Consider the following 15,998-nt stretch of genomic DNA (forward strand, 5'->3'; position numbering starts at 1 on the left):
CAGGGCTGGGCAGAGGGAGCAGCTGAGCTGTGATACAGTCTCAAGAGAGGTCTGAGCAGCCCCTGCAGGGAGTTCTAAAGATGGGATGACCCTTCAGAACTGCCCCCAGTGGGGTGAGAGGGCCAGGCTTTTACAGCTGTGCATCAGCCAGTTACTGGATGCAGGTGCCCCAGGGAGGGGACAGAACCTCAGGCAAGGTGGCTCCCTTCAGCTGAGGCAGGCCCAAAAAGGTACAGACAGCTCAGGGCTGTGCTGGCAGCCTTGCCAGCAGCTGGGGGTGAAAGTCCTTCATTCTTGAAGGGGAATCTTAGCAGACAGCATCTTGGGAAAGTGTAATGACCTCTCTGTGCCTCAGTATCCTTATCTGCAAAATGGGTTCAAGAGACCAACTTCACAAGGTTGGTTGAGGGTGAAGTGAGATGATAAATATAAAGTGCCCACATTTGAGCCTGGCACATAGTAGAGGCTCAACTAATGTTAGCTAGCATCATTATTTTAATTTACAAGGTGGCAGATGGAGGCGGTGGAGGATGGCGTTAAGAGTCGGACTCTGAAGTTCAACCACCTGGGGGAGTCCTGGTTCTCCTGGAAATTGACTTTGTGTCCTCACTTTACCTCTCAGCTTCATTTCCCTCTGAGATAACGTGGATAATAACAGGACCTGCCTCATAGGTGAGTTGGGCAGATTAAATGGCATGGTAACACTGTCTGGCACCAGTGAACCCTGGATAAATGTTAGCTACTGCTATCACAGTGATTATAATTTGCCCCACTGCAATTTACTGGGATTACCTTGGGGTGGTAATGAGGTACATATTTGGGGAGGGGATGGCTAAGTGAACTGAACATTACTTAGAGGCAAATTTATATACAGAAACGGCTCAGGGCCAAGGGCTGCAGCATGGCCTGGCCCTGCTGCACATGAAGAAAGTTTTGGAATATAGAGAAGCATCTCTTAACAAGAGTGCAGGGGTAAAGAGCACAGACTGGTTCAAATCCCAGCTCTGCCACGAACTGTGTGATCTTGGACAAGTAATTTCACCCCACTGGGCCTTAGTTTCCGTATCTGTAAAACAGTGGAGATGATAAAACCTATTTCATAGCATTGTTGAAAGTATTAACTAAGTAAGTATTTGTCATGTGCTTAGAACAATACCTGGCACCTGCAAAGCACTAGATAGTAATGTGTTTCTTTCCACGGACAAATGAATTTGAAAAAATATATATGTAAAGTGCCAGCACAGCAATTTACCAAATAACAAGTAGCATTTTAAATCCGCAGGGCCTTGATAATTTCTACTAATGTGTTTGTTGGTCTAGTGGAAATACAGGAAAATCAATAGCAACAATGACAGCAGGTAACAATTGCAGAGCAACTGTCCGTCAGTCCCTGTGCTGAGAGCTTCGTACACCTTGAGTTACTTAATTCTCACCGTGACCCCATGAGGAAGGGAGGTACTAGTTAAGGGAGGTACCAGTTTACCCCACTCTAGAGATAAGGAATCCTAGATCCAGAAAGGCTAAGTGACAGCTCCAGATTCAAACCTACATCTCTGGGACCCCAGAGGCTATGCATACCCACTGCAGAGGTTACCCCACTCCAGTGGTTACGTCCCTGAGCACCCACCATGCACGGGTCACTCACGGAGCAAGGGCATCAAACATCCCCTTTGATCCTACGCCATCCTACACATGGCGTGCCAGGGCTGCTGGGGTTTGTTTGTTTGTTTTTGAGACAGAGTTTCACTCTTGTTGCCCAGGCTGGAGTGCAATGGCGCGATCTCGGCTCACTGCATCCTCTGCCTCCCAGGTTCAAGCTATTCTCCTGCCTTAGCCTCCCAAGTAGCTGTGATTACAGATGTGCGCCACCACGCCTATGTAATTTTGTAATTTTAGTAGAGACGAGGTTTCACCACGAGGTTTCACCATGTTGGCCAGGCTGGTCTTGAACTCCTGACCTCATGTGATCCACCCGCTTCGGCCTCTCAAAGCGCTAGGACTACAGGCATGAGCCACCGCGCCTGGCCAGGACTGCTGGTTAAATGTCTTCTCAAGGTTCTTACAGCAGGGACAGGACAAAGCCTCCCCTGGAATCCAGGCTTCCTGATTCCTACTCCAAAGCTCCTCCTGTTCACCAGGGCTTAGAAAACTACAGCTAACCAGCCATATCTTGCCTGCAGCCCTTATTTGTGAATAAAGTTTTATTGAAACACAGCCAGATGCATTCCTTCACCTGCTGTCTGTGGCTGCTTTGTGCTATCACAGCAAAGGTATGAGGAACTGTGACAGAGACTGCCAGGCCCACATGCCTAAAATAACTGGCCCTTGGCAGAAGTCATCTGTCCATCCCTGCTGTACCCCATTAATTTCTCCATGTTTGACAAATGGAATTAATTAAAGGGAACAGCATCTGTGATGCTGACAGCATGGAGGAGAAATAAATGTTTTAGAGGGTTGTTTTACATCACGTGGGGACAAAAACTGCCAGAGTGTTTTCTAAAGATTACTGAAACCAACAACATATCTGGGCTTTAAAAATACTGAGGTATTTATTTATTATTTTTACTTTTTGAGATGGAATCTTGCTCTGTTGCCCAGGCTGGCGGGTTCAAGCAATTCTCCTGCCTGAGCCACCCAAGTAGCTACGACTACAGGCTTATACCACCACTTCTGGCTAATCTTTGTATTTTTAGTAGAGACGGGGTTTCACCATGTTGGCCAGGCTGGTCTTGAACCCCTAACCTCAAGTGATCTGCCCGCTTCGGCATCCCAGAGTGCTGGGATTACAGGCATGAACTACCACACCCGGCCAATATTGACGTTTTTTAAAAATATGTTTCGTGCATCAGAAAACAGATCAACCGTGCGGAAACAACCGGCGTACTGAATGGGAAACATTCAAGAAGGAAACATTCCACGGCAAATGCTTATGGCCAGGCCACAGCCACCTGTGCTTGTAACAACGCTTGGATATTGTGGAGCAGGGGTGGGAGACTCAGGACAGTAACTCACTGCCTCATGTGCCCTCCTAAGTAGCGCCTAGTATGGGCCTGGCACACAGTCCAGATTCATAAACATTTGTTCATGGAAACGAAGTACACAAAACTCCTCCGTGGCTAGGTATTGGTTTATCAGGTAGGAGTTTCATTATTAACAAGACCAACCAACATTCGCTTGGTAGTAGTTTGGTGTCAGGATCCGCAAGGGCCATCATCACATACCCTCCTTACAATCACCCTCTTGGATGGTGTTGTCAACAGCTTCTCTGAAGCAGTAATTCCCCAGACCCCTCTTCCTCGCCGGCAGAAGATGGAGGTTGAAAACAGCAAAAGCCAGCCAGCCGCGGTGGCTCATGCCTATAATCCCAGTACTTTGGGAGGCCAAGGTGGGCAGATCACTTGAGGTCCGTCAGGAGTTCGAGACTAGCCCGTCTCGATGAAACCCATGGTGAAACCCCGTCTCTACTAAAAATACAAAAATCAGCCAGACATGGTGGCGTGTGCCTGTAATCCCAGCTATTCAAGAAACTGAGGCAGGAGAATTGCTTGAATCCAGGAGGCAGAGGTTGCAGTGAGCCAAGATCATGCCACTGTACTCCAGCCTGGGCCACAGAATAAGACTGTCTCGAAAGAAAAGAAAAGAAAAGAAAAGAGAAAACAGCAAACGCCTTTATTTGTTCCCAGGCTTCCCTGTACCTGCAGGTTGGGCACGTGACAAGATCTAGCCAATGACACCAAAGGAAGGCTTCTCGGGGTATTTCGGGAACAATGTCCTCCCTGATGAGAGACTTGGGGAGAATCCGAATCCCTGCCCTCTTCCTTCCTGCCTTGGGCCTTGTCCTGTGAGGGTGTGATGTATGGAGCTGCAGCAGCTATTTTGTAATCAGGAGGGGAAGGCCAACAGAATTGTTCAGAAGCCAACCCAAAGGCCTTTTTTTTTTTTTTTTTTGAGACAGAGTCTCACTCTGTCACCCAGGCAGGAGTGCAGTGGCACGATCACAGCTCACTGCAACCTCTGCTTCCCAGGTTCAAGTGATTCTTGTGCCTCATCCTGCCAAGTAGCTGGGATTGCAGGTGTGTGCCACCCATGGCTGGCTAATTTTTATATTTTTAATAGATTCAGGGTTTTGCCATGTTGGCCAGGCTGGTCTTGAACTCTTGACCTCATGTGATCCACCTGCCTTGGCCTCCCAAAGTGTTGGGATTACAGCATGAGCCACTGTACCCAGCCCCAAAAACCTTTTGAGTCACTGAATCAACTCTGGAACCTTGGGATTTCTCATCAAGTGAAAAAAACAAACCTCCTGCTGTTTAAATCTCTCTTAGTACTATGTTCTATTACTTGTAGCCTGACTGCTAGGCATAGTGGCTCGAACCTGTAATCTCAGCTACTCAGGAAGCTGAGATGGGAGGATTGATTGAGGCCAGCCTGGGCAGCATAGTTTGACCCTATCCCTAGAAGAACAAAAAGTTAGCCAGGCATGGTGGCATGCGTCTGTAGTCCCAGCTACTCAGAAGGCTGGGGTGGGGGAAGACTGCTTGGGCCCAGGAGTTTGAGGTTACAGTGAGCTATGACTGTACCACTGTACTCCAGCCTGGGTGACTGAGTGAGACCCCATCTCTAAAAAACAAAAACGACAAAACCAAAAAGTCAAAAAAATATCCTGAGTGGTAGGAGTAAGTGTGGTATTATCTTCATTTTCTGGATGAAGAAACTAGGGCAAAGAAAGTAACTCACAGAGTTAGCAAGCAACCACTGCCATTTATTGAGTGCTTACTATGTGTTAGGCACTGAGATGTGTGCTTTGTCTACATCATCTGTTGATTGATTGATTGATTGATTGATTGATTGATTGAGACAGAGTCTTGCTCTGTCGCCCAGGCGGGAGTGCAGTGGCATGATCTTAGCTCATTGCAACCTCTGCCTCCCGGGTTCAAGCAATTCTCCTGCTTCAGCCTCCCGAGTAGCTGGGACCACAGGTGTGCACCACCATGCCTGGCTAATTTTTGTATTTTTAGTAGAGATGGGGTTTCACCATGTTGACCAGGCTGGTCTCAAACTCCTGAGCGCAGACAATCCACCTGCCTAGGCCTCCCAAAGTGCGGGGATTACACGTGTGAGCCACCGCGCCTGACTACATCATCTCATTTAATTCCTGCAATCACCTTGCAGCATGGGTATCATTAGCCCCATTCTACGGATAAATAAACTGAGGCTTAGGGAAGTTAAATAAACTGCTCGAGGTCACATGCGACTGGAATGTGGCAGAGTTAGGATTTGAACCCAGATCTGAGTCCAGAGCCTATGGACCATCTGCTTGCTCACAAAGCCAGCATGAACCTACCTCTTCTTTTCACAAACCTTTACCAGGTATCTTTGCTATACTGAACTGTGTGCAAGGCACTGGGAACTCTGAGATGAACAAGGTAGCTCCTGCCCTCCAAGAGCTCAGACTGGAGGGGTAGCAGGTATGGAGAGTTCCTACACAGTGTGATGGTTGCAGAGATGGGTCCCTGGGCACACAGGTGGAACAATGCCCTGGTCTGGAGGACAGATAAGGGAAGGCGTCCTGGAGGTGACCCCCAAGGAGTTAAGTATGTTCAACTGTTTAGTCCAGTGGAGAGACAAAGACAGAAAAACAAAAACCCCAAACAGCTAAGACCCAAGGCATAAGCGAACTTTACTCATGCGGGACCACTGAGTGTAGGTGGGGGCCATGTCTTGAAAACACTGCAGATGCAAGAGTTTCTCACCATCTCCTGGCCCCAATCTTGTGCTCCCTGTCCTAGTAACAGTATCTCTGTGCGCCTACACTCTCTTCCCCCTCTGAACCTTTGGAGCCCTAGTGAACTCCTGCCTGTGCCTCACCCGCCACACTCAACCTCTTCCCAAGTCAACTCCACTCTCCCTGAGAAAAGTCTGTCCCATCGGTGTCCTCTCTCCACCACTCAGTCATTGTCCTGGTTCCCCTGGACGACTCCGCTGGCCTCCTATCTGGCCCCCTCCTGCCTCCATACTCTCTCCTCTAGAATTTTTTAAGGTCAAAGCCCATGCTCTTAACAGTTCTGCTATTCTGACTCCAAATACGTGATTTAAACACACACATGGGGCCGGGCGCGGTGGCTCAAGCCTGTAATCCCAACACTTTGGGAGGCCGAAACGGGCGGATCATGAGGTCAGGAGATCGAGACCTGGTTAACACAGTGAAACCCCGTCTCTACTAAAAGATACAAAAAACTAGCCGGGCGAGGTGGCGGGTGCCTGTAGTCCCAGCTACTCGGGAGGCTGAGGCAGGAGAATGGCGTAAACCCGGGAGGCGGAGCTTGCAGTGAGCTGAGATCCGGCCACTGTACTTCAGCCTGGGCGACAGAGCAAGACTCCGTCTCAAAAAAATAAATAAATAAATAAATAAATAAATAAAATAAACACACACATGGGAGACACTGTCAATGATAGAGATGAAATATAACAGTGTCATTCTTTTGCTCCCACGACCCCCTGTTTAAACCCATTATAGCACTCACTCATCTGTATCTGTCTGCTGTTACAATCAGCCACCTGGGCACCCCCACCTGGATGTAAGCACCTTGAGGTGGGCCTCCTTTATCTTTGTTTCCTCCACAGGGCCATGTGCTACACCCAGTACATGGTAGGGGCTCAACAAATGCATGTTTCATGAATGAATAAATATTAATATCTTATCCTTTCCTGGACGGTGTCCTACTTGATTGGGGGATGGTATCTGTCTCATTCACATTTACCCTCCATGTACTTCAAATCATACCTGGCATACAGTAGGTGCTCAAAAAATACTTGGTGAATGTATAAATGAGTGAATAACCAAACAAGGGGATGTCTTATCCCCCTACCAGATTGTGAGTTCCTTAGAGCAGCAGTCCCCAACCTTTTTGCCACCAGGGACTGGTTTCAGGGAAGATGATTTTTCCAGGGACCCGGCACGGGTAGGGTTCAGGATGAAACTGTTCCACCGCAGATCATCAGGCGTTAGTTAGATTCTTATAAGGAGCATGCAACCTAGATCCCTTGCACGCGCAGTTCACGATAGGGTTTGAGCTTCTATGAGAATCTAATGCTGCCACAACTCAACCTCTCTGCGCTTAGATTTCTTCATCTACAGATGGGACCATACAGTATGTACCTGGAAGAGCTTTGTGAGTAGCAAAGGACACAGCCCATGTGGCTTAGTATTGATAAAATGCTTAGAACAGGAGGCAGAGGTCAGGCAGTCATTCCTGCTCGCCCACTGCTCACCTCCTGCTGTGCGGCCAGGTTCCTAAGAGGCTACAGACCAGTACTGGTCCGCGGCCTGGCGGTTAGAGACCCCTGCCTTAGAGGCAAGGACAATGACTTGCCCCTCTCTGCATTGCCTCATGGTGCCTGGCAGGCTGTTTGGCTGTCCGTAATCGTTCCCCTGAAGAAGCATGACCTTCCCTCTGTGAGACAGAAGAACTCACCTGTGTTCGGGTTCAGGAAATAGCTGGGACAGGGAGATGCCACAGAGGGCAGCATAGGCGAAGCGGTTGGCCTCAGTCAGCTCCCGGCCCATGGGTAGGTGTGGCTCCCCCTCTGCAGTGGGTTCAGCTACCAGAGGCCGCTGAGGCAGCTTCTGGCATGGCCTGTTCCACGTGGCCATTCCCAGCCCTGCAGGAGAAAATTCCCAGTGAGAAATGCTTCCAGAGGTAAGCCAAGGTTACTTAAGCACGACACAGAACTTACAAACCATAAAAGGCTGATAAAGTAGGCATCATCACAATGAAGAACTTCTTTTCATCACCTTTAGGAGAGTGAAAACACACATTACAGACCGGGATGGAGGGAGGGATCTTCAATATGTGTATCCACAAAGGTCTATACACGGTATCCAAACAACTAACTCCAATAAGCCATTAAGAAAAAGAAATGAAGCAAATTTAAAAATGGGCAAAAGACTTGAATAGATACTTCATAAAAGATATTCTGCAGTGAGCCGAGATCGCGCCACTGCACTCCAGCCTGGGTGACAGAGCAAGACTCCATCTCAAAAAAAAAAAAAAAAGATATTTCTTAGGCCAGGTATGGTGGCTCATGCCTCTAATCCCAGCACTTTTGGAAGCTGAGGTAGAAGGATTGATTGAGCCCAGGAGTTCAAGACTAGCCGAGACAACATAGTGAGACTCCATCTCTACAGAAAAATAAAATAAAAGAATTAGCTGGGCATGGTGGCACATGCCTGTAGTTCCAGCTACTTAGGAGGCTAAGGTGAGAGGATCGCTTGAGCCTAGGATTCGAGGCTGCAATGAGCTATGATCATTGCACTCCAGCCTGGGCTACAGAATGAAACCCTGTCTCTTAAAAAAAAAAAAAACAAAAAAATCCCAATCGCCAATAAGTATGAAAAGATGTTCAACATAATTAGTCATCAGAGAAATGGAAAATAAAATCCCAATGAGACACTACCACTCACCTGTCAGAACAGCTAAAACTAAGAAGCCTGAGAATACCAAGTGCTGGTGAGGATGAAGAACAAACAGAAATTTCTTTTCTTTTTTTTTTTTTCTTTGAGACGGAGTCTCGCTTGTCGCCCAGGCTGGAGTGCAGTGGCACGATCTCGGCTCACTGCAAGCTCCGCCTCCCGGGTTCACGCCATTATCCTGCCTCAGCTTCCTGAGTAGCTGGGACTACACGCGCCCGCCACTGCGCCCAGCAAATTTTTTGTATTTTTAGTAGAGACGGCGTTTCACTGTGTTAGCCAGGATGGTCTCGATCTCCTGAAGTCGTGATCCGCCTGCCTCGGCCTCCCAAAGTGCTGGGATTACAGGCGTGAGCCACCGTGCTTGGCCACAAACAGAACTTTCATACATTGCTGGTGGGATTGTACATTGGTACAACTATTTGAAAATGGTATGACAATATCCCCTAAAGCTCTAACATACATCTTCCCTATGCTCTGGCAATTCCACTCCTAAGAAATGAGGACTTACATCACCAAAAGACACATACATGAATGCTCACAGCAACTTCACTCACAATAGTCCCAAACTGGCAACAACCTACATGACTATCACAGTAGAATGGATAAATGGTCATATTCACACTGTGAAACATTACACAACAATGAAAAAGGAATGAACTACAGCAAACATGAGTGAATCTCAGACAAAATGATACACAGAAAGCCATTCACGAGAGAGCACCTACCATGGGATTCCCTTCACATGAAACTGAAGAATGGTAAACCCAACATATGGTGATGGAAGTCAGATGAGGGGTTACATGTGGGAGGGAGTATTGGCTCAGAATGGGTGCAAAGGAGGTTTCTGGGTGGAGGAAATGATCTCTATGTTGACCTGGGTGGTCGTTACATGGGTATAAATATATTTGAAACTTCCCTGATCCGTATAGTTAAGATTTATGCACTTTGTGTACGGCATACCTCAAACGAAGGAAGGAAGAAGGAAAAAAGGGAGGAAGGTCTCCTCTTTGTTCTCCCTCCTTCTTTTCCTTCCCTCCATTCTTTCCTTCCTTCCCAGGGGCAGAAGGGAAAGGGAAGAGAAGAGTAGGAAGAGGAGGGAGGGGACATGCCACGAAGGCATCTGAGAAGGAGAAAGAACACTGGGAGCCACCAGGAAGGGTACAGGGAAGGGTACCAGCCTCTACTGTAGGGGATCAAGGATATGAACGCAGGCTCAGGACCAGACAGACGTGGATGTGGAAACAAGCACTGCCACTTAGCAGATGTGGGACCCTGGGCAACTCAACCTCTCTGTACTTAGATTTCTTCACCTACAGATGGAACCATACGGTATCTACCTAGAAAAGATGTGTCAGTAGTAAAGGACACAGCCCTGTGGCTTAGTATTCGTGAAGTGCTTAGAATGGAGTCTGGCAGAGGGTTCGTGCTATATAAATGCTTGGTTAAAAAATAAATGCACAAAATGATCAACAAACAAGTAAAAACCTTGGCATGGTGCCTGGCACACAGCAAAGGTTTAATACTAACAAGACCTAACATTACTGAGTTATTACTGGGTGCAGGGCACTGGGGTTGCAATTTTAACATGCATTGTCTCAGCAGACTCTATGAGGCAGGTAGGACTGTAATGTTCAGTCTGCAAATTAGGAAACAGGCTCAGAGAAGTAACTGGGCTCCCCTCACACAGCCAGTCAATGGCAGACAGATAGGGCCCAAAGATAGAACTGTTGGCCACCAACTCTGTTTTAAATATTCATCACATGGCCAGGAGCCTTCTAGCTCAATAACCACACTCCATACTGTTCTTGGTTCATAAGTTTGTTCCCATCTAGCTGAGCAACAAAAATTTTTGTTCTCAAAATATTACTTCTGTAGAGGAGTTATTTAAAAGTCTGTCTACAATTAATATTTCATTTATTTTCAAAACAACCCTGAGGTAGTTAAAAGCAACAAACCAACACTTTTACAGCACATAACTGTTTGCAAAGCATTTTCCAATCCGCTTAATTCTTACAACTACCATGTAAAGTTAAGTTGGACATGAACCATTATGATTTCCTCTTACGACCAAGGAACAGGCTTAAAATGATCAAGCAATTTCCCCAAAGTTACACAGTAACTGATGAGATCCAAACCAGACTTTTGACTCCAAACCTTGAGCTCTTTCCTCTACACCAGCACAGGAATCTTCTTTCCCCTATTTCAGATGGAGAAACGAAGGCCCAGAGAGGTTAAGACCTTGCCGAAAGTCACCCAGCAAGACTGGCCTCAACGGTTGCTCCAGGAACCCACATTTGAGATTCGCAGAAAATTTCCCTGGCTCAGAGGGTCAGCTCAGACCATGGCGGTGGAGACAGGGGGAACAGCATAAACCATGAACTGAGGGCAGTGCCAAGGGCAGCACTAGCCTGATGTCAGCAGGTCAACAATTTCCACTATATTTAATCAACTCCATGTGCCACTTGGAGGCTGTATTGATTGTACCTATTACTCAGAGGAGCCTAAGGTAGTATTTTACTAGACTGGTATCTGGGGAGCCCCACGCCAGTTCTTAGCTCAATAATAAACAGCTTTCTGATAAGAGAAGGGTGAGCTGGCCTACTTCTAACCACAGAGGTATGAGGATGTGTCTAGCGTACAAAAGGCTAAGCTCAGGCTGGGCGCGGCGGTAGCTCGCGTCTATAATCCCAGCACTTTGGGAGGCCGAGGTGGGTGGATCACTTGAGGTCAGGAGTCTGAGACCAGCCTGGCCAACACAGTGAAACCCCATCTCTACTAAAAGTACAAAAATTAGTGGCTGGGTGCAGTGGCTCACGCCTGTAATCCCAGTACTTTGGGAGGCCGAGGCGGGTGGATCATGAGGTCAGGAGATCGAGACCATCCTCGCTAAAATGGTGAAACCCCGTCTCTACCAAAAATACAAAAAATTAGCCGGGCGTGGTGGCGGGCGCCTGTAGTCCCAGCTACTCCTGGAGGCTGAGGCAGGAGAATGGCATGAACCCGGGAGGCGGAGCTTGCAGTGAGCCGAGATCGCGCCACTGCACTCCAGCCTGGACGATGAGCGAGATTCCGTCTCAAAGAAAAAAAAAAAAAAATTAGCTGGGCATGGTGGGGTGTGCCTATAATCCCAGCTACTCAGGAGGCTGAGGCAGGAGAATCACCTAAATCTGGGAGGCAGAGGTTGCAGTGAGCTGAGATTGTGCCACTGCACTCCAGTCTGGGCAACAGAGCAAGACTCCATCTAACAAAATAATAATAATAAAGCTAAACTCTGACCAAATTCATTCATTCATTCAACACAATTTCTCCTGATGCCCTACAATGCATTCTCTACATAGTGGCCTCAGTGACCTTTTTGCCACATGGACCAATCATGTCACTAGGTTGCTTAAAAGCCTGCAAAGGCCTCCCATTACATCAGGATAAATCCCAGTCCTGGTATGATGGCCTAAGAGGGGTGTCCAATCTTTCAGCTTTCCTGGGCCACACTGGAAGAAGAATTGGTTTGGGCCACACATAAAATACACTAACACTAATGATAGCTGATGAGCTAAAAAAAAAAAAAAAATCGCAAGAAAACCTCATAATGTTTTAAGAAAGTTTACGAATTTGTGTTGGGCCGCATTCAAAGCTGTCCTGGGCTGTACGCAGCCCACAGGCCGAAGATTGGACAAGCTTAAAAGTCCTGTGCAATCCAGTTGCTGCCTGCCACTAAACTCCATCTCATGTCCTCACACCGGTCTCGTTCACTACGCTACAGCCACACTGGCTGTCTTTCTGCTCGTCCCCTCCAGGCCCTTGCACCTGCCACTCTCCCCGCCAGGAACACCCTTCCCTGACCATCACATCATCTGGCCTCAGCCCAGACGTCACCACCTCTGAGAGACCTTCCCTGACCACCCAGGCTACAGTATTAGGTTGGTGCAAAAGTAACTGTGGTTTTTTGCAATTTAATAGCAAGACCCACAGTTACTTTTGCACCAACCTAATATCTCTGTCTTCTATCCCAGTACCCTCTTCTATTTTTATCATACTCATTCTTATCTAAAATAATGTTTTCTTAAAAAAATTATTTCTTTACCTGTGTATACAAATAGTACAGAAGTTTCTTAAGGCAGTTCCCTAGTTGTTTTTTTACTGCCACACCCCTAGCTTTCTGGACAGGCCCTGGATCACTGTAGGCATTCAGGAAATACTTGCTGGATGAATGAAGAGGGGGCTAGGATGTGGGAAGCCCTGTTCTGGGCCTTAGGGCAGATCAGAGGATGAAACTGACAAGTTCCCTGCTCTTAAGGGGCTGACATTCTGGTGGGAGACAGGCAATAATATGCCAATACATAATGACAAAGCGACCTAAGTTGGTCAAGGTCACAGAGCTAATAAGCGGTAGAACCAAGACACACACTCAGGAGGTCTGGCTGCAGAATCCATGCCCTCAGCAGCCCACTCAACACATAGGTAAACATTCCTTCAGGAAGTGGTCAGGGGAGGAACAGTTAGGCAGGGTGAGGGGATATGAAGTGATGGGGTGAAGTGGGGTTGGCTAATATACGTGGATGAAAGGTGTCATTCCAGCAGAGGCCTGCCGAAGTCACAGGATGGGTGGAGAGGTATTCCTTAGAGGAAACAGTATGGTGGTAGAGACAGACAAATACACAGACAATGGTGGCTGGACACAGTGGCTCACGCCTGTAATCCCAGAGCTTTCGGAGGCTGAGGCAGAAGGACTGGAGGAGCCTGGGCAACAAAGCGAGACTCTGTCTCTACAAAAACAATAATAATTTAAAAATTAGCCAGGCATGGTGGAGCATGCCTGTGGCCCCAGCTACTCAAGAGGTTGAGGCAGGAGGATCGCTTAAGTCCAGGAGTCTGAGGAAGTTGAGGCTGCAGTGAGCCGTGATCACACTATTGCACTCCAGCCTGGTAACAAAGCAAGACCCTATCTCTCAAAGAAAAACAAACCAAAACAAACAGAAAAAACAGACAGTGACAATCCGTGTGATAAACACCGTGACAGGGGAAACATGAGAGACAGAGGGATCCCAAGACGGGGACCCTGAACCCAGCACTGGCTCCCTGGAGAAGGTGATGGTAAAGCTGAGACCTGAACAAGGAGTGAATCAGACAGGGGTGGGGTGGGCACATCTTTGACAAAGGGAAAAGCATGTGGCAAGACCCAGAGGTAGAGGAGAAATGCTTTTGACGAACAAAAAGATGTTTGGTGCAGCCAGGGCTTGGACAATGGGTGGGCGTGAAGAAATGAGGTGGGAGTGGAAGCTGCCAAGGGCTGCCGCAGGCAGGGCCAAGTTCGTCTCACTAATTAGGCTTCCTTGTAAAGGCAACGGCCATGCGGGAGGCTGAATGAGGGTGCATGGAACCTCTCGGTACTATATTTGCAACTTGCCGCGAGCCTATAATTATTTTAAAATAAAAAGTTTTTAAAAAAGTAGTGGAACATCTCTATAGAATTTTAAAAACCTTTTCTTGAGGCAAAAGTAAATTATCAATGAATATTGACCTCTTAAGGGGTTAATGAATCTAATAAACATGTATTAGCCCTACTACAGTGGTGACTAAGCCAGGCACATAAAGACCCCCCATTGGGGAGATTATATTCTAGAGAGGGAGACAGAAAATGTAAACTCAGAAAGAAGACCATTTTAAATAATAACAAGGGGCTTCTGAAGGAAAAGAAACCTTCAGTACTTACCCAGATTTCAAGAAACAGCCGTGGGCCTCTCTCTGTTTGAAGACGGGCTGCTCAGGTTCTGGATGGTTCTTCGGAGAAATATGCAAATTGCCCTGTGGGAGCAAACCAGAAAAACCAGCCGGTGGGTCCACAGAGTATGGGATCTGGGGAAGGCTACAGCAGAGGGAGCTGGCTGGTGCGCTAAAGCTCAGGGGAGCCTGGCACTGCACCGTCGCTCCTCTGGGCCCTTGCCCTGCACATTCCTCAATGTGCGATGCTCTTCTCAGCAGAGTAGTAAGGCAGGCAGCTACCACTGCTGAGCACTCACCACATGCCCCACACAGCCCTGCCACTTTCCATGGATGGTCTCATTGAATGTCCTTGTTCAACTCCTTGTACCTTGAGCTGTGGTCACTGCATCCAGCTCCTGGGCAGACACCGTGTCGCCTCCAAATCTGTACCTGGTGCCTAACCACAGAGTGTGTGCTCAGAAAATGCCAGTTATATGAACTGAGGAATGAATTAGCTTTTAGGCTTAAGCAAGAGCTAGATTTTCCTATTTTTCTCCCTAAAGGCACTCCCGTTCTCACACACCAATGGAGCATCAGATGGGGAAGGGAGGTGGACGAAGGGCCAAGCATCTGGAATTACCCAAAGGAAGTCTTAGGACCCAAAATCTGGGTCCCCCAAAATTTCAAATAATTTGAGCTTCATCCTTAGTGCCATTTTCTTTTTCTTTTTTTCTTTTTTTTTTTTTTTTTGAGATAGAGTTTGGCTGTGTCGCCTAGGCTGGAGTGCAGTGGTGCCATCTCGGCTCACTGCAACCTCTGCCTCCTGGGTTCAAGTGATTCTTGTGCCTCAGCCTCCTGAGTAGCTGGAATCACAGGCGTGCACCACCATGCCTGGCTAATTTTTCATATTTTCAGTAGAGACGGGGTTTTGCCATGTTGCCCAGGCTGGTCTTGAACTCCTGAGCTCAGGCAATCTGCCCGCCTCAGCCTCCCAAAGTGCTAGGATTACAGGCGTGAGCCACTGCACCCAGTCCTTAGTGCCATTTTCAATGTCAGTGAAAATAATATTTTTTACTTTTTTAAGCCTCAGTGGGGTTTGTATTAAGTTATCAGTGGGAATGCCCTTCTCCTAGAGGTTGCCTTCTTTCCTGGCATGAGAATGAACCTGTACTGTGCCTAAAAACTGAATATTCACACTATGAGTCCAATCATGTTAAAACAATGGGGAGGAGAAAAATGACTGGAAGAACATCCTCCAAAATTATCTCTGAATTGCCATTCAGAGATACCAGAGACTTTTCTGTATTTCCCCTAAATTTTCTGCCATAAATTTGCATTGCTTTTGAACTCTCTAGAAAGCTATTTTGTGCAGGTCTCTATCCGTAGAGAGGATACTGTTTGGACATGCACCAAGATGCCGGCAGTGGCTAACTCCAGGTAGGCAGAGACCCGGATTGGATTCTGGATGATTTTAATTTTTTCTTTATATATCTGTGTTTTATGAATTATTAACAATAAGTGTTGATTTTGAGATCGGAAAAAAAATAATTTAAAATTACAACATGCTGCACTGGTGCCAGTTCATACCAGTGGTGACAATCAGTTCTGTGCGTCTCCATCCAACCCTGTGTCCGGTGACGTTGGCATGTTGGGAATATTTACATCACAGAAATCGGCAAATGCTACATATCCGGGATAATTTTGTTCTAGAGAGATGGTAGACCAGAATTCGACTGAATATACAATATGACTCTAGTTCTGTTTTTAAAACATGTTTCGGCTGGGTGCGGTGGCTCATGCCTGGAATCCCAGCACTTTGGGAGGC

General features: G+C 47.3%; 1 protein-coding gene across 1 annotated transcript in view; it reads right to left on the reverse strand.

Moving 5' to 3' along the window:
• The window catches only part of TMCO4 (transmembrane and coiled-coil domains 4), a 129,599-nt gene that overhangs the window by 103,300 nt on the left and 10,301 nt on the right, over positions 1 to 15,998 (reverse strand). The window contains exons 3-4 of the mRNA XM_011993149.1: positions 14,184 to 14,275; positions 7,476 to 7,662 (exon numbers count right to left, since the gene is read on the reverse strand). Coding sequence (XP_011848539.1) covers positions 7,476 to 7,654 — 179 coding nt within the window. The 5' untranslated portion in view covers positions 7,655 to 7,662; positions 14,184 to 14,275. The remainder of the gene's footprint in view (positions 1 to 7,475; positions 7,663 to 14,183; positions 14,276 to 15,998) is intronic.

This window comes from Mandrillus leucophaeus, unplaced genomic scaffold, assembly GCF_000951045.1.
Source record: "Mandrillus leucophaeus isolate KB7577 unplaced genomic scaffold, Mleu.le_1.0 Scaffold426, whole genome shotgun sequence".
NCBI lineage: Eukaryota > Metazoa > Chordata > Mammalia > Primates > Cercopithecidae > Mandrillus > Mandrillus leucophaeus.